The sequence below is a fragment of the Canis lupus genome, chromosome 5 (assembly GCF_048164855.1).
Source record: "Canis lupus baileyi chromosome 5, mCanLup2.hap1, whole genome shotgun sequence".
Classification (NCBI taxonomy): Eukaryota; Metazoa; Chordata; class Mammalia; order Carnivora; family Canidae; genus Canis; species Canis lupus.
This window is the reverse complement of record NC_132842.1, coordinates 37,087,700-37,106,117: the sequence shown is the minus strand read 5'-3', so window position 1 is coordinate 37,106,117 and position 18,418 is coordinate 37,087,700. Positions and strand designations below refer to the sequence as shown.

Genomic DNA, 18,418 nt, shown 5'->3' with positions numbered 1-18,418 from the left:
AGCTACACTCTACTCATCTTTCAGATCTCATGCTAAATTTATCAATTCCTGAAAGAACCTCTCCCTGACCCTCCCAGACTAGGGTAGGTTCCCTGTTACAAGCTCTCTTAGCATCCTTGTTTTTCTCTTTGGTAGCATTTATCAGACTTATAAAAGACCACAGGTTATAAAGGGATTCATTATGTCAGGAATCATATCTGCCCTATTCATTAGTGCACCCTTGCAACCTAGGATAGTGGTTTGCAAGTAGCAGGCATTTAATAAATATTTGTTATATAAATGAACAAATGATCCAACCACTGCTAGACATGGCGCAGACACTAGTGTTTACTCTGTTTTTGGATAGGCTCTTCCAACCTATCTATTTCAGAGAATGGATGCCTAAATTTACGTATTAGTGGTCTAAGCTTATACTATACTCTTTTACATTATATTCACACACTAAGAAAATAGAGTATGTTATACTCCTTGTTTTTTAGAACCATATGATTTTGTTGATATTCTTGATACAAAAAATCAAGTTTTTCTGTAAACCAGCAATGATCAGAAAATGAAATTTAAAAAATTTTTACAATAACATCCAAAGCCATAAAATATGTAGGAATAATTTAATTAAAGATATATGACTTCTATATTAAAAACTCTGAAACACTGCTAAAAGAAGTTAAAGAAGATCTAAATACATGGAAATATAATATCATTCTCAGAAGCTGTAAGTCTCAATATTGTTCAGATGACCTCTCTCCCAAAAGATTTATAGATTCAATGCAATCCCATTCAAATTTCTTGCAGGCTTTTTCTCTCCAGAAAGTAAGAAAATTATTTTTATTTGGAAAGAGAAAGGATCATGAATAGTCAAAAAAGTGTTGAAAAACAAGAAAAAAGATGGAAGATTTGCCTACCTGACTTCAGGACTTACTATAAATCTTTAATAATTAAGACAGTGCAATTGTGGCAAAAGGACAAAGATGCCTACAGCACATCACAGGGAGTCTAGACCCATTTGTATCAAATGATTTGCAACAAGAGTACCAAAGCATTTTAATAGAAAAAGGAACATCCTTTCAACAAATGATGTTGGAGAAACTGGGCATCATACAGGGACCAAGAATCTTGACTCCTACCTCACTGAATTACTACCTCATATCACGTGCAAAAGTCAGTTTAAAATAAGGTAAATAGAAGAGTCAATAGATGTCAAATAAGTGCCCTTTGCTCACCAGGAATATTCAGGGCCTTCCCTAACACAGTGCTAGAGAAAATACTACACAAGATAAAACCAGTATATGCAAGTGAAACATAGTTGTTGAGATGCTTGCCTTTTCTTGATTTCCTAGCTTTAGCAAACTCTTCGGTGAGCAGTGGAATCCAGGTTGAAGACTCCTTATTACCTAATTTCTCGAATTCCTTTTAGAGATCAACAGCCAGGTAGCATTTACAATAAAATAAACATAGCTTAAACAGACAACAGAATTCACATCAATAAGGAATCCTACCATGACTAACCAATCAGACACAGGTTCCTTATTACCCACTTTACCTAAGTTGCACTTTCCAACAGTTGATATTTCTTTTTCCTTTTATATTTATATAATTTTATATTATATATTTATAATTCATTGTTATATTTTAGACTGCAATCTTCCAAACCACTGACAGGGATATATAACAAGGAATTTTATATGTAAATATTATTCTATAATTTTACAAATGTTTGTAAAGTGTAAGTTGAGTGAAATGCTATGCCAACATTATTTAGATCCACCTGATTACATGGAACAGCATTCTGCGCTACCTCAAACTCACTTTAAGTATCCAAATTGGCCACAAAGGAATAAGAGATACTGCTGTTGGGTCCCAGATCAGGACTTGAGCTGCAGACTTGAGCAATGGAGGTGCTGGGAGGGCTGTTCTTGGCCATGTGGACCACCTAGGAGGCCTGGTGGAAAACTGGCTTGTTGCTGATGTCACCAAGGTGTAAAGTGGCATTTCTGCTAGGGGAGAGGTGACTTGTTTGTCCGTGGCCATGATGGGAACATTGTACCCTATATTTCCATGTATTTAGATCTTCTTTAACTTCTTTTAGCAGTGTTTCAGAGTTTTTAATATAGAAGTCATATATTTTTAATTAAATTATTCCTACATATTTTATGGCTTTGGATGTTATTGTAAAAATTTTTTAAATTTCATTTTAAATTTCATTTCACTTGTACCCTAGGGTCAGCTCCCCTGTCTAGGGCCCACCCCACCCATTGCAAGCATGTAGTAATTACTGGTAGAAGATTCGATTCTGAATCTATACCAGACATGTGACCTCCCTATTTTCTACTGAATCTGGATCCTGTGTTTATTTTTTTTTAAAGATTTTACTTATTTATTCATGAGAGACACACAGAGAGAGGCAGAGACATAGGCAGAGAAGCAGGCTCCCTGCAGGGAGCCTGATGCAGGATTTGATCCCAGGACCCTGGGACCAGGACCGAACCAAAGGCAGATGCTCAACCACTGAGCAACCCTGATGTCCCTGAATCCTGTGTTTTAAACAGAATCATTACTGTCAAAAGTGCAGACTCTTCAGGAATCATTATTGAGATAGAGGTAAAAATCAGCTCTGGGACTTTGTCATTATTATCCAGAATTTTGATCTCAACTACACTAGGCAACCGGTCCTCACCTCCCACCATTCCTTACTTCCAAAACCATGGAACATTTTTATATCTCATCATAGCCCAATGTACCTAAAGTTTTCATTTTGCCTGGATTGTGATCAAGACCAAATTGGATACGAGTACTCTGGACTGCAAAGACATATCTGATCTCACATTGCTACTCTCATATGAGCAGTGGTCCTTACCCTCACCATGGAGGTGCCCAGGAGGCATGTCTTCTCAAAAGCTGACCCCATATACCTTCTGGCTGAAACTGAGGAGCAGATGCATCAACTGCTTCCAACATCAGTATCTTCTGTAGGTTCTATAACAAATCTTGCCCCAACCTGGGTCAATTCAGATATTTGAGTCAGTAACACTACCAATGAGCTGGAGAGTATTATCATTTGCATCTTGCACATCTATATTAATGTGGAAAACATTTAAAGGGTTTTCAACTACCATTTCTAAACATTTGATACAAACTATCGTATAGGGGTATATATATTCCAGGTCCAACCTGTTACAAGTTAAGTGTCTATTTTCTTCACTTCAGAGTGAACTATTCTTTTTCTACATTAATTCACAGCTTCTGAAAGAGCAAGTCCAGGACACCTAGCCCCATATCTTTGATAAGATCTCATGAGGAAAGTGACCCAACAGAAACCTTTACAGATCTCTTTGTAAATCTCTATTTCCACACTGACTCACAGCAGCACTCGGAGTCCCTGCCTTAGAACTATAGCCTGAAGTAATCAGAGGTTGATATTCTGGAGAGTTAAGAACAAAGATAAAGATGTTTCTCACTGGAATTTGCAAGCTGAAAGGCAGTAGTAGTACAGCCTTATTCATCCAATTAAATATTCATGGGAATTTATATTCTCAGGGATGCCAGGATACAATGTCAAAGTGGTGATTTCTTTTTATATTTTCTTGATGCTTAAGATATTTTAAGGCTGTCTCTTTTTCAAAAGTGTTTTTGTAGGGAAGTTTTACTTTTTCATATAACATAGTCTCGGGATGAACTACGGGCTGGATCTTCAGTTGCAAATACATAGAAATCTTATAAGAAGTTACATAATATGAAAAGCCTATGTATTGAGGCAACTATTTTTGTATCCTTTGAGTAAATACCTAGTAGTGCAATTGCTGGATCATAGTCCTATTTTTAACTTTTTGAGGAATCTCCATACTGTTTTCCAAGGTAGCTGCATCAGTTTACATTCCCACCAACAGTTTAAGAGGGTTCCCCTTTCTCCTCATTCTCACTGATATCTATTGCTTCCTGTGTTAAGTTTAGCCATTCTGACAGGTATGAGGTGGTATCTCATCGTGGTTTTGATTTGTATTTCCCTGACGATGAGTAATGTTAAGGATTTTCTCATGTGCCTGTTAGCACACCTGGATGTCTTCTTTCTGGATGTCTATTCATGTCTTCTGCCCACTTCTTAGCTGGATTATTTGATTTTTGGGTGTTGAGTTTGATAAGTTCTTCATAGATCCTGGATACTAGCCCTTTATCTGATATGTCATTTCCAAATATCTTCTCCCATTACATCAGTTGTCTTTTAATTTTGCAAATTGTTTCCTTCACTGTACATAGCTTTATTATCTTCATGAGGTCCTAAAAGTTCATTTTTGCTTTTATTTCCCTTGCCTCTGGAAACGTGTCTAGTAAAAAGTTGCTGCAGCCAAGGTCAAAGAGGTTGCTGGTGTTTTCCTCTACCATTTTGATGGTTCCCTGTCTTACATTTAGATCTTTCATACATTTTAAATTTATTTTGTGTACAGTATAAGAACGTGGTCCAGTTTCATTCTAATGCATGTAGCTGTCGAGGTTTCCCAACATCATTTGTTGAAGGGACTTTTTTACATTGGATATTCTTTCCTGCTTTGTCAAAGGTGAGTTGACCATATAGTTTTGGGTCCATTTCTGGGTTTTCTATTCTGTTCCATTGATCTATGTAGACACCACTTCCTAATCACTGAACTTAACCCTTTTACTGACTATTTAGAAGGGGTACAAATCATTGTGTGAAATGCTTCAGAGACTTAAAGATAAGCTATGAAATTGTATTTGTCATTAATAACATTATACATAGATATTTTTATGGCTTCTCTAAGATAAATTGCCCAAGTATTGATTTCTTTTACATATAAATTATTTTGAGTCTCTGGTTCATCTGATGACAATCTCTTCACATCTTAAACCATAACTCTTCCATTTGGTACCAGTGAAATTCATCCTCTATCAAAGATTTTTTTCAATTACCTTTGCCATAGACTATCTTTATATTTTCCTATCAGTATTTTAAGAATCCTAAATGGTACATTCTTTTTTTTTTATGATAGTCACACACACACAGAGAGAGAGAGAGAGAGAGAGAGAGGCAGAGACACAGGCAGAGGGAGAAGCAGGCTCCATGCACTGGGAGCCCGATGTGGGATTCGATCCCAGGTCTCCAGGATCGCGCCCTGGGCCAAAGGCAGGCGCCAAACCGCTGCGCCACCCAGGGATCCCAATAGTACATTCTTTTATGGTAACTTTTCACTAGATATGGTTTCCTAAAGATTAACTCTTAAAATTTAACTCTGGAGAGTAAATCTCTTTCCTAATATAAATAGTCATTTTTTGGTCAATATCCCTTCACACTGTTTGCTTTAAAAAATTTTAAGTAGCTTTATAGAGGTATAGTTAATATACAAAGAATTACACATATTAATGTGAAGGTGTTTATTTTTTTGAACTTGGTATCTTGCATGAAGAAAAAGCAAGTTTTTCACCAGAAAAATTAAACTCATTATCACAGCTATACTGTCACATGTGACTGAGAAAACTGATACAGTCCACTCATTTATCATCAGCCTTCTAATTCAGTTTAAAATGATATGTGGGTTGCATAGTCTCAACAAGTTGTACAGTCTCACCAAAGATCCTAGCCTATTTCTGCTTCAAACAGCATAATATCTCTTCCAGAATGATGTGTGTGGGTGGGGGAAGAGTGTCTGTTGATAGATTATATTTCAACTTTAGGTGCTATGAAATAGTAGGGCTGTAACTTTTAAATTATAGCTGAACACTTTAACTTATTAGATTGAGTGAACTCAAACCCACAATCCTTAACACGTAGAAAGATAAGCCAAGTTCTCCACAAAATTTCATTACTGGAACCAGCACAAAAATAAACACCCAAATCCACTGCCTAGTTACTCTAAAAAACCCAAATATCCTAATTATCAATCCTAAATTATCAATAAATATCCTAAAGCTAAGATTGACATTTTACATTAAATACATTATGTTAGCTTAAACTCTCATGTGGCCCAAACCAAGTAACTCCAGCTTTCAGGTTTTGATGATATATCCTCTAGTTAAGTCATCCTAGCAATCCTAATGGAGTAACTAGGTCCTTTAAATAAGAAATTTCAGGGGTGCCTGGGTGGCTCAGTTGGTTAAGCATCTGCCTTCAGCTTAGGTCATGATCCCAGCATCCTGGGATCAAGCCCTAGGGAGGAGCTCCCTGCTCAGCAGACAGCCTGCTTCTCCCTCTTCCTCTGCTGCTCCCCCTACTTGTTCTTGCTTGCTCTCTCTTTGTCAAATACATAAAATATTTTATTTTATTTTTTTTATTTTTTTTTATTTTTTTTTAATTTATGATAGTCACAGAGAGAGAAAGAGTGAGAGGCAGAGACATGGGCAGAGGGAGAAGCAGGCTCCATGCACCGGGAGCCTGATGTGGGATTCGATCCCGGGTCTCCAGGATCGCGCCCTGGGCCAAAGGCAGGCGCCAAACCGCTGCGCCACCCAGGGATCCCCATAAAATATTTTAAAACAACTAAGAAGACTCCTAACTCTGGGAAACGAACTAGGGGTTGTAGAAAGGGAGGTGGGCGGGGGGTGGGGGTGACTGGGTGACGGGCACTGAGAGGGGCACTTGATGGGATGAGCCCTGGGTGTTACTCTATATGTTGGCAAATTGAACACCAATAAAAAATAAATTTATAAAAAAACAAATAAGAAATTTCATAGGATGCTTGTCTAATGTTTCATTACAGTTCAGAGAGAGAAAAATTAACATTCATAAAGCTGTCCCATCCAAAACAATGGCTCCCCTATCTTTTATGACCTTAAACGGGTTTCTCAAACAATAATGTGCCTAGGGAGATCCTTTGCCTCTTCTGCCATGTGAGGATACAGTCAAAAATCTATGACCTACAAGAAAGTCCTCACCTGACTATCTTGGCACCCTTATCCCAGAATTCCAGCCTTTAAAACAGTAAGCAGTACATTTGTGCTATTTGTAAGCCATCCATCACCTAATCCCCAGGTGAAGGGGATTAATTGAAACAAACCAGTTATAAAACAAGTCATTTAGATGTAACATATTGAATACAATTGATAATACTGTAATAAATTTGTATAGTGACAGTAACTAGACTTACAGAGGTGATCATTTCATAATGTGTAAAAATCCTAAAGGGTACTTGGTGTCTGAGTTGGTTGAGGCTCTCGATTATGGCTCAGGTCATGATCTTGGGGGTCATGATGGGCTCTGCATTCAGTGTGGAGTCTACTCTAGAGATCGTCTCCCTTTCCTCTGCTCCTCCCCCTGCTCACACACTCTTTTTAAAAAATACGGAATCACTGTCATGTACCTGAAACTAATATAATATTGTATGTCAATTATAATCTAATTTTTATTATTTTAAGATTTTATTTATTTGAGAGAGACAGCATAAGAAATGGAAAGATCACAAGCAGAGGAGAGGGGTGAGGGAGAAGCAGACTCCCCACTGAGCAGAGAGCCTGATGAGAGGCTCTATCCCAGGACCATGACCTGGGCCGAAGACATACGCTTAACTAATTTAGCCACCCAGGTGCCCCAAAGCTTTTTAGATTAGCCTTCATAAAAGCTTTAGAATAGTTTTACTTCCACTCACAGGACAGCCCATTAGACCACCCAGAGAATCACACAAATCATTATCACTTTTTCCCAACAGAATGTTAAATGTGCTGACACTAAAACGCTTGACTTCTTTTTATATCAATGATGTAAAAAAAAAGTGGCACCTATTATGAACCATGTGGTTTATATGTTATCACTAGTCCTCACCACAATCTTTCAAATTATATATTATTGTTCCAATTTTGCTGAAGCTGACATTAAATAACTTGTCAAAGGTCACAAAGTTAGTAATTTTACCACATTGCAAAGCTCCTACTTTTCTATCAAACTGCATCTTAGAATACAGCTAGAAGGTAATCCCCAGAGCACATATATTTGTTCATTCACTCATTCAACTAATTAATGAAGCCTATTTAGCTCAACTAGAAGCATTAGTTGAGATCACTGATACTTGAGATTCGGCTTAAGAGTCATAATTGTTCATTGCCCTAATTTTTTTTCTAACTTTTAATGATTTGTCTCTAATCAGGTTAAGTAAACAGCAGTCAGCAGGACTGGACCATAGCAGGTTTCCTAAATAACTTCTTTTTTTTATTTAAATTCAATTAGCCAACATATAGTACATAGTTTCCGATGTAGTGTTCAACAATTCATCAGCTGTGTATAACACCCAGTGCTCATCACAATACATACCCCCCTTCATGCCCATCATCCCATCACCCAACCACCCGATGACCCTATGCTCCCACCCACCTCTTCTCTTCCAGCAACCTGTTTGTTTCCTAGAGTTAAGAGTCTCTCATGGTTTCTCTTCCTCTCTGATGATTTCCCATTCAGTTTTTCCTCTCTTCCCCTATGATCCTCTGCACGGTTTTGTATATTCCACATGAGTGAAACCATAGGAAAAGTGTCTTTCTCTGATTGACTTATTTTGTTCAGCATAATACCCTCCAGTTCCATCCATCCACATCGATGTAAATGGTAACTATTCACCCTTTCTGATGGCTAATATTTCATTTTTCCATTGAGTGTGTGTGTATATGTACATATACACACAGTATATATTTATATATATTTATATATATTATATACATATATTCTTCTTTATCCATTTATCTGTCAATGGTTCTTTCCACAGTTTGGCTATTGAGGATATTGCTGTTATGAACACTGGGGTGCAGGTGCCCCTTTGAACCACTACATTTATATGTTTGGGGTAAATACTTAGTAGTGCAATTGCTGGGTGGTAGGGTACTTCTATTTTTAACTTCTTGAGGAACCTCTATATCATTTTTCCAGAGTGGCTGTATCAGCTTGCATTCTCACCAACAGTGTAAAAGGGTTCTCCTTTCTCTGCATCCTCACCAACATTTGTTATTTCCTGTCTTGTTAATTTTAGCCATTCTGACCAGTATAAGGTGGTATCTCATTGTGGTTTTAATTTATATTTAATTTATATTTCCCTGATGCCAAGTGCTGTGGAGCATTTTTTATGTGTTAGCCGAATATTTCTATTGTGTGTTATGTCTTTCATTTTGAACTGCCCACCATGTGAGAACTGGCCTTGTGATAAACAATTTGACAGCCTTTACAAAACAAGAGGTCATACTGCCCTCTAATCTCATTGATATCATTTATTTTTAGATTTTATCCATTAATTTGAGGGGGGGCAGAGGGAAAGGGAAAAGCAGACTCCTCGCTGAGCAGGTAGTATGACATGGGGCTCTATCCCAGGACCCTGGGATCATGATGCTAGCCAAAGGCAAACACTTAACCGACTGACCCACTCAGGTGCCCCCCCATTGTTATCATTTACAAAACTACTTATTAAGTTCCATTTGGAACTTAATATCAATAAAAAATTTGCATTTTCAGGCAGGCTCAAAAACTTCCTTTTAAAAAATCAGACAAATAGAACCATACTATCTTTCCTTTCTTGAACTAGTTGTCATGAAGCATAAAGTGACAAGTCAATCTCATTAGCAGTAACTGTCTCATTTTAGAGATGCTTAATTACCTTTCTCAAATGATGTATAATCTCTTTTATAATTCTATATATTAACTGACTGTTGTATTTTTGAAAAGAGGCAAGTAACAAAGGAAGAGAAAATAATAATGATGCTATGATTCCCACTCCTTTACAGAATTCACCCAAAGATCCAAACTTCTCACAGGTTCCAGCAACTCTTTCCCAATATACATTTGCATTCAATTTAGGTTCAACATTGTAGTAAGCATAAGGTTCTCAAGAAACACTTAGAATCTGGGCACTTTCCATAATTTTTTCCATGTGTGAAAGTTACAGAAACTTACATAAGAAGAGAGACTACTGCAAATGCACTACATTACCAAAAATGCATTCAAAACACAATTTGTTAACTGAGTGTTTCACAAAGCCATCATTAAGATCATCAGTGTGAGTAAAGAAATCTCTCCTGGAAATACATACAAACATTGCATTCCCAAAATCTACAATGGGGATGAAAAATAATCTCTTCAGTTTTCTTCATTACAACACTTACCTATTTGTGTATTTCTTTTTTCTTTTTTTAAGATTTTACTTTTAGGCAATCTCTACACCCAATATGGTACTTGAACTCATAACCCCATATCACGAGTCACATGCTTTACTGACTTAGCCGGTTGGGCATCCCTGTTTGCATATTTCAATGACAAAGTTTTAAGTATGTAGGAAATAAACCGGGTATATTTGGAAGTTCAAGAATTGTGTGAAACCATGAAATGACTTAACACCTGAGAAAGTATAAACATATGCATCCCTAATGACCAGAATTACTTCACTTTAAAAGAAACTAAAAAAATAAATAAATAAATAAATAAAATAAAATAAAATAAAATAAAAGAAACTAAATGTGGGGCGCCTGGTGGCTCAGTAATTGAGCATCTGCCTTGGGCTCAGATTATGATCTTCATTAGGTCCCGGGATCGAGTCCTCATCAGGCTCCCCGCAGGAAGACTGCTTCTCTCTCTGCCTCTCTGTGTCTCTTATGAATAAATAATCCATTAAAAAAGAAACCAAATGCACTTTATGAATTTGTTAGCAACTTCACAAATTAGAAGTAGTAGTCAGAAGCCCCTCTACTCACAAAAGTTTATTTAAAATATCCTTAATACTTTTAAAAGATTAGAGTGATGGGGATCCCTGGGTGGCTCAGCGGTTTAGAACCTGCCTTGGGCCCAGGGCGTGATCCTGGAGTCCTGGAATCAAGTCCCACATCAGGCTCCCTGCATGGGGCCTGCTTCTCCCTCTGCCTGTGTCTCTCATGAATAAATAAATAAATATTTAAAAGAAAATAAAAATAAAAAGAGTGAATCCCTACCCAAGAATTTGGGGTTTTAATGGATAAACTGGCATCAGATGTTCAACATAAAAATGTTTTGTGGCCAACGGTAAGAAAAAAACAATTAAAAGCAAGCACAGCTGGTTAATTAGAAAAAGTATATATTTAAAAGGTACCAAAGTGGTTATATATTTTTATATATAATATATAAACATTGTTATAAATAAGGCGTGAGAGAAGGCGTGAAGTAAGCCCCGAGGGAAGGCCTCCAAGTTGTCCTTGGTGTCTACCACGCATAGATAAGTTTTCTAGTGTCTGCCCTCTAAGTTCTGAATATACACTACCCACACTGAGATTTTTTTTTAAGATTTTATTTGTTTATTCATAGAGACACAGCTAGAGAGAGAGAGGCAGAGACACAGGCAGAGGGAGAAGCAGGCACCATGCAGGGAGCCTGATGTGGGACTCCATACCCCGTCTCCAGGATCACACCCTGGTCTGCAGGCGGCGCTAAACCGCTGCGCCACCGGGGCTGCCCCCACACTGAGATTTTTTAGATACTTTGTCCAAAACCCTGGGAAGAATATTTGATATGTCCTTACCTGAATTAATGCATGATTATCTTTAAAAAACGCTGAACCACCCGAGAGCAAAAGAGGCTCACTTTTCCCACAGCTCTCCTGGCTGAGGAGCGTGTCCGCATAGTTGGGCTGCGGGAAGATCACGTGACTCTCCCGCGAGCCCGCGGTCAGGGACACCTCGTGAGAATAGGTCTGCAGGAACGCCCGCACCCCGTCCACGCCCACAAACTGCGAGGCCGAGGCCGGCGCGCCCAGCAGCCCTCCTCCTGCAGCCTGGAGCAGACGCGACGCGTGCCAGCGCCTCAGCCTGAGCGCCAGCAGCACGATGACAAAGGCGAGGAAGACGCAGGAGACTGCGGCCACTGCCACCACCAGGTACAGCGTGAGGTCTGAAGCTTGGGAGTCACGTGGGGCTTCCAGGCTGCCCAAGTCAGCCAGGACATCTGGGATGCTGTCAGCAATGGCCACAGTGAGCGTGACGGTGGCCGAGAGAGGGGGCTGGCCGTGGTCCTGCACCGCCACCACCAGGCTCTGCTTGAGCGCGTCTCTGTCCAGCAGGGCCCGCGCTGTGCGCACCTCTCCCGTGTGCAGCCCCACCTGGAAGAGCCCAGGCTCGCTGGCCTTGAGCAGGTGGTAGGACAGCCAGGCGTTCTGGCCAGAGTCTTTGTCCACTGCCACCACCTTGGTGACCAGGTAGCCGGGCTCTGTGGAGCGGGACGCCAGCTCCATGCCTGTGGAACGGTCAGTGGGGAGGATGGGGTACAAGATTTCTGGCACGTCGTTTTGTCTGTTCTGGTCCAGCACAGACAGACTCAGAGGCACGTTGCTGCTGAGCGGTCACTGCTGTTGTAGGCCATCACTTGTAGCTGCAAGTCTTGCAACTGTTCATAGTCGAAGGAATGCAGGGCGTACAGAACGCCAGTGTTGGAGTTGATGGAGATGTAGGAGGATAGGGGCGGTCCTGGGAGAGTGTCTTCCACCAAAGAGTAAGTGACCTGGGCGTTCTCTCCATAGTCAGGGTCATAGGCGGTCACAGACATTATGGAGGCTGTTGGGACATTAGAGTTATTCTCCACGATAAAAGCGGAGTAGAAGGGGTCAGAGAAGATGGGCGGTTGTCGTTGGTATCTGCTATTTTCAGTGAGATGTGAGTTTCCGTGGACAGGGAAGGACTTCCTATGTCACTGGCAGTCACTGTGATGTAGCTAGGAACCTGTTCCCAGTCTAGGAGTGCATCTGTCACTAAACTATGGTAATTTCCATAAGACTTTTCTAATTTAAATTCCAGATTCCCCCAATGAAGCAAGTCACTTGTCGGTTTTCTCCAGAGTCTTGATCATTTACATTTAAAAGGGCAATTAATGTCCCTCTGGGAGTGTTTTCCAGAATGGAGCTGGAGAGAGAGGTGACAACTACTTCAGGGATGTTATGATTTACGTCCAATACTGTGATCAAGACTATGGCTCGAGCTGAATATCCTGAGTCATCCATTGCTTGCACTTCCATCTCATAGATTCCTCGTAGTTCAGCTCCCCTATTGTTCAAACTCTCCCTAAATTAGCATCTACTTTGAAAACTTGAACTTGGGCCGCCTTTTTGTCCACATAAAGGAAGGAATACATCACTTCCGCAGTGGCTCCTTCATCAGGGTCGGTGGCGCTTACCAAAAGCAGCTTTGTGCCTATGGCCACATTCTCAGGAACGCTCACGTGGTACTCAGGCTGAGCAAATACTGGTGTGTTATTCACATCAACTACCATCACCTGGATGCGCGTTCTGTTCCTGTGCACTGGGTCGCCCCCATAGGAGGCCGTGAGAACCAGGTGATGAACAGCCTTCTGCTCCCGGTCCAAGGCGCACTCCAACACCAATTCGGGGTACTTGTTATCATCCGCTCCACTTTGTACATCCAAGGAGAAGTGAGTATTACTACTGAGTCTGTACCTCTGGAGAGCATTCTTCCTGAAATCCAGATCCCAAGCGTGGGGAAGCGGGAACCGCAACCCAGTGACTGCGTTTTCGCTCATTTTTATTTCTAATTCATCTTCCTGGAAATAGGGGGCATTATCGTTAATGTCTCTCACTTCTGCCACTACCCCATATATTTTTACTTTACCCTCCAACAGAATCTCCAGATTTAATTGACAACTGAAGACCCCCATACAGAGCTCTTCCCGGTCTATCCTGCCTGCAGAGATTAGGCTGCCGCTTCGAGGGTTCAGAGGGTTCAGAAAAGTTGACTCCTACCTTTGGAGACTATACGGGCTCTGGGCTCTGGGCTCTGCGCTCCTCTAGTTCCTGGGGCTCCAACCCCAGGTCCTTGGCGATGTTGCCCACTCTAGAGCCTTTCTCCAGCTCCACAGGAACTAAATAGTGAATTTGGGTGCATCCAGTATCCCATAGAATCCCCAGGAGAACTCCCAGCAGGACAAGCCCTTTGCAGTCCTGATGCAGGCGCTTAGGCATCATTGCCACTTTTCTGGAGGATATCACTTCCACTTCTTCCCTACACCACCAAAGTCAGGACCAGCTTTTCCCATCTTTCGATTCCAACAATTTCTACACAGCCCCGGAGATGGTTAGTTTCTATCTGGGCTTTTTTGTGTTTCAGGCGCCCACAGGGCAAGCAGGAGGAAAGCCCGATCTCTGTTTTTCTCTCCCTGATTGGTGAACAGCAGCACTCAGAGTCCTAACCAATTACTGCACAATCTTGAACTCCAGGAAGGATTTTTGGGTTTTGTACCTTAAATAGCTCCACCTACTGTTCTTCAAATAGGGATGTAAGTTCCGTTTAGTAGAAATTTCAGTCAACCTCTTTGTATTTCCCTAGTATTTTTCATACAGAGCTGCTTTCTTGAGATTTTCTGTATCTATATTCTGTTTTTTCCAATGAGCTTTTAAATGAATTTGAAGTTTCCATACAAAGTAATTTTAACCTTACAATCTTAGTGCACCTAATTTGATATCACCATCCCCAGAAAACACCAATTATGGGCCATCTTCCTAGGCGTTTCCAATTATGAGAAATCATACAATTATATAAATTAAACTTTCTCACTTGGCTGTAATAGGGGGCATCTTTTTTTTTTTTTACAGATTTTTAAATTTATCTAAAGAGAAGAGCTATTTTAAAAGGTTGTCAACATCTAGTATTTAAAAATAAAAATTTGGGGGCAGCCCGGGTGGCTTAGTGGTTTAGCGCCTGCCTTTGGCCCAGGGCCTGATCCAGGAGACCCAAGATCAAGTCCCACATCAGACGCCCTGCGTGGAGCCTGCTCCTCCCTCTGCCTGTGTCTCTGCCTCTCTCTCTCTCTCTGTGTCTCTCATGAATAAATAAATAAATAGAATCTATAAAAATATATATATTTTAAAAATAAAAATAAAAATTTTACAATATGGAAACCTAAAAATAAGAAATGCAATTGTAGACATTATCAGAAGCTCAGTGATAAGTCAACTAAGACAAATAAACAATTTTAGGACAAAATGGAAGCATTTCAACTTGCACTTACTAGAAATAAGGGTAGTATTTCACAATTAGCAATCCAGAAAATATTATTAACTTACCTTTTTCTGAGCAACAAAACCAATTCCATTTACTGAAAATAACTGATGATACCTTTGAAAACTCATCAAAATATAGGAAAAAATTCTTACTATTCTGCTTTCATAAATGTAAATGTTTAGATTCTGAGGATAAAACATGTTTGGCAGGCATGCCACTACATATCCCTAAAACTGGAAGGAAATCTATAGATAGTTTTGAGAAAATATTGGGAATAAAATCAGCCTATTCAGTGGGATTCAAAGAATCCCTAATGAATGTAATATTATGAAAATATTACTCTGTCCTTTAAAAATAAAACTTTTCTTCTCCGTTTTTCTCTTACTTTGTAATTATAGAGAAAAAGCACTATATGCTCAAGATATTGATGTTTTGAGAAAGAGAAACACCCACAGAAAGAAAACATTAATGTTTCAGTTATAAATATTTACGTGGCAACAGCATCATAATACCCACTTGTCACAGAACAGGAGATTTTGTGTGTAGGTGGATGAAGACTATCACAGGTGAAATTGTCAAAATATTTCAAAATACTTGTTTGAGGGCTAATAATGAAGTTACTGGTCTACACAAAAAGGAAAGGAAAATATTGAGAGTAAACAAACAAAGTAATAGTAGATATGATCTAAGATTTTTTTGCCAAAATATTATTTGAAAATTAAACCAAACCTGTTTGTTGAAACTCACGCGAACAGAAGCATCAGAGTTAGTGCTTAATTTGTTATTCTCCTCAGTGACACTTATTTCCAAAGAAGCTTCATTAGAGAGATCTTGTGGGGGGCCCATTTCTTTAGTCATAGTGCGAAAATTAAGCCTTGCTTTCTGAGAATCAGAGGCAATGCACAGATTGTAGGCATAAGGCAAAGTCCCTTCGCTACAGTTGGGAGGAACCACAGGTCCGGACTTGACACACAGACCAGGCCGAAGGCAGCCCCAGGTGGTGGAGCTGGAGGAGCGTCCCAGGCGCAGGGCAACCGCCAGAATCACCGCGAGGAGGAAGAGCACGGAGATCAAGGCCAAAGCCACCACCAGGTAGAACTGCAGCTCAGCCTGGGGATCAGCGGGCGCCTGGCGCTCGCTGACGTCTGGCAGCGCCTCCTGCAAGCTGTCAGCGAAAACCAGGAGCAGCGTGGCTGTGGCCGAGAGGGGCGGCTGTCCCCCATCCCGCACAGCGACCAGCAGGCGCTGGCGGGCCGCGTCCCTGTCGCCCAAAGCACGCGCCGTGCGCACCTCGCCCGTGCGCAGCCCCAGGCTGAAGAGTCCCGGCTCGCTGGCCTGCAGCACGTGGTATGACAGCCAGGCATTGTGTCCCGAGTCGGCGTCCACCGCCACCACCTTGGTGACCAGGTAGCCGGGCTGCGCGGCGCGCGGCACCGTGTCGAAGAGCGCCGAGCCGTCGGGCCCCAGCGCCGGGTACAGCACCCGCGGCGCGTTGTCGTTGCGGTCGCCCACCAACACGCGCAGGCTCACGTTGGCGCTGAGCGCGGGCGAGCCCTGGTCGCGGGCCTGCAGGGTCAGCTCGAAGGCGCGCAGCTGCTCGTGGTCGAAGGCGCGCTGCGCGAACACCACGCCGCTCTGCGCGCTCACCGACACGTAGGACGCCAGCGCCCGTGGCTCCAGGTCGCTGGCCACGATGGAGTAGGAGACGCGGCCGTTGGGCCCCAGGTCGGGGTCGGAGGCGCTGACTTGGGCGATGGAGGCTCCAGGAGGGTTGTTTTCGGCCACGTGGACCACGTAGGAGGCCTGCTGGAAAACTGGCGCGTTGTCGTTGACGTCGGTGATGTGCAGAGTGATGCTTGAACTGGAAGAGAGGGGCGGCTTTCCCCTGTCGGTGGCTGTAATAGTGACATTATAGGAAGAGGTCTTCTCCCGGTCCAGGGCCCCATCTGTTACAAGCTTGTAGTAATTATTGGCAGAAGATTCAATTTTGAAAGGAACTTTTTCTTTTATGAGGCATGTGACCTCTCCGTTTTCTCCCGAATCTTTGTCATGTGTTTTGAACAGAGCAATCACCATCCCGTGTTCTGTGTCCTCGGTTATGGAACTAGACACTGAAGTGAAAATAACCTCCGGGGCATTGTCATTCTCATCTAAAATTTCTACTATAATTTTACATTCAGTGGCCATGCCTCCACCATCCTTGGCTTCTATGTTAATGGTATAACTTCTACTGATTTCGAAGTCTATGGGACCTTTGGATTTAATTTCTCCACTTTGATGGTCTAGTATAAACATATTTCCAATATCTCTTAATGTTTTGAAGGAGTAGGTGATCTCTGCATTGATGCCCTCATCTTGGTCGATGGCTGTCACCTTGAGTACAGAGGTGCCTGAGGGTAAGTTCTCTGGAAGGCTAACTTTGTACACATCCTGACTGAACACTGGGGCGTTATCATTGGCGTCGGTGACTTCAATCTTGATTTGAATGGTGCCACTTTGGACAGGGTCACCCCCGTCCATTGCGGTCAGGACCAGAAGATGGGAGCTCTGGTGTTCTCGGTCCAGGGGCTTCTCCAGTATTAATTCTGGGGCATTCTTGCCTGCAGTCTTATCCTTCACCAGCAGAGAAAAATGCTCATTATGGCTGAGTTGGTAACTCTGGAGAGAGTTAGGTCCTACATCTGCATCTATAGCAGATTCCATACCGAACCGAGTTCCTAGCATTGCAAATTCATTGATTTGTAAAACAATGCTATTTTGGGGAAAATAAGGTGTATTGTCATTTATATCTTCTACTCTCACCAATACGTGAAAAACATTTAGAGGATTCTCTGCCACGATCTCTAAGGGCACAATACACTGGGGATTTTGGAGACAAAGTGACTCTCTATCTATTCTTTCACTGACGAATATGTTGCCATTCTCCGTGTTTATGGTAAAGTATTGTTTCTCTGCACTAATTCTGAGGTTTCGGTTCAGTAAATCTTCTACATGCAGCCCCAGGTCTTTAGCTAGGTTCCCTACCACTGAGCCCTTGGCCATTTCTTCGGGAATAGAGTAGCGGATCTGCTCAGAAAGCCCCCCACAGAACAAAGGCAGCAGGAAGGGAAAGAGTACTTGCCGCTGCCCGAAATGGCTCCTCTGCTTCACCCTAGTTCCCATCCTTTCGTGCGCTGCCGCAGCCTCAGATGTTATAAGACGATGCTTTACAAATTGTGTTTAAAATATTTCCTGTTAATGCGTAGAAAACTCAACACTCTCAGTTTCAAGGCATCCTATTTCGTATTTCAGAATCATTTTTGCTAAGCAGAGAAAAAGCCCCGAATTCTGGGCTTTATCTCCTTTTAGAATTGCTTCCGTGACTGTGCAGAAAATCAGGTAGCTCGTGGGCTCCAGCTCTTGCAGCGCATTGGCCAACAGCGGCGCTTGGAGTCTACTAAGAAAACTGCAGTTTGAAGCCTTGCAAATAATGGCA

The 18,418-nt window shown here is 41.5% G+C and overlaps 2 protein-coding genes across 18 annotated transcripts in view; both read right to left on the bottom strand.

Moving 5' to 3' along the window:
- Nucleotides 1-18,418, bottom strand: part of LOC140633534 (protocadherin gamma-C5) — a 193,312-nt gene that overhangs the window by 56,127 nt on the left and 118,767 nt on the right. Inside the window, exon 1 of one of the 17 annotated variants that reach the window (XM_072826230.1) lies at nt 15,006-15,086. The exons of 14 other annotated variants lie outside the window; for them this stretch is intronic. In XM_072826230.1, the coding sequence (XP_072682331.1) occupies nt 15,006-15,071 (66 nt within the window). In that variant the 5' untranslated portion in view covers nt 15,072-15,086. Of the gene's footprint in view, nt 1-2,854; nt 2,951-11,459; nt 12,303-15,005; nt 15,087-18,418 lie in introns of those variants that run through there. 2 more of the 17 variants (XM_072826229.1, XM_072826232.1) reach the window with 2 other exon arrangements.
- Nucleotides 12,803-14,966, bottom strand: LOC140633544 (protocadherin gamma-A12-like). The gene has a single exon (XM_072826251.1). The coding sequence runs from the start codon at nt 13,598-13,600 to the stop codon at nt 12,980-12,982; it is 621 nt and encodes a 206-aa protein (XP_072682352.1). The 5' UTR covers nt 13,601-14,966; the 3' UTR covers nt 12,803-12,979.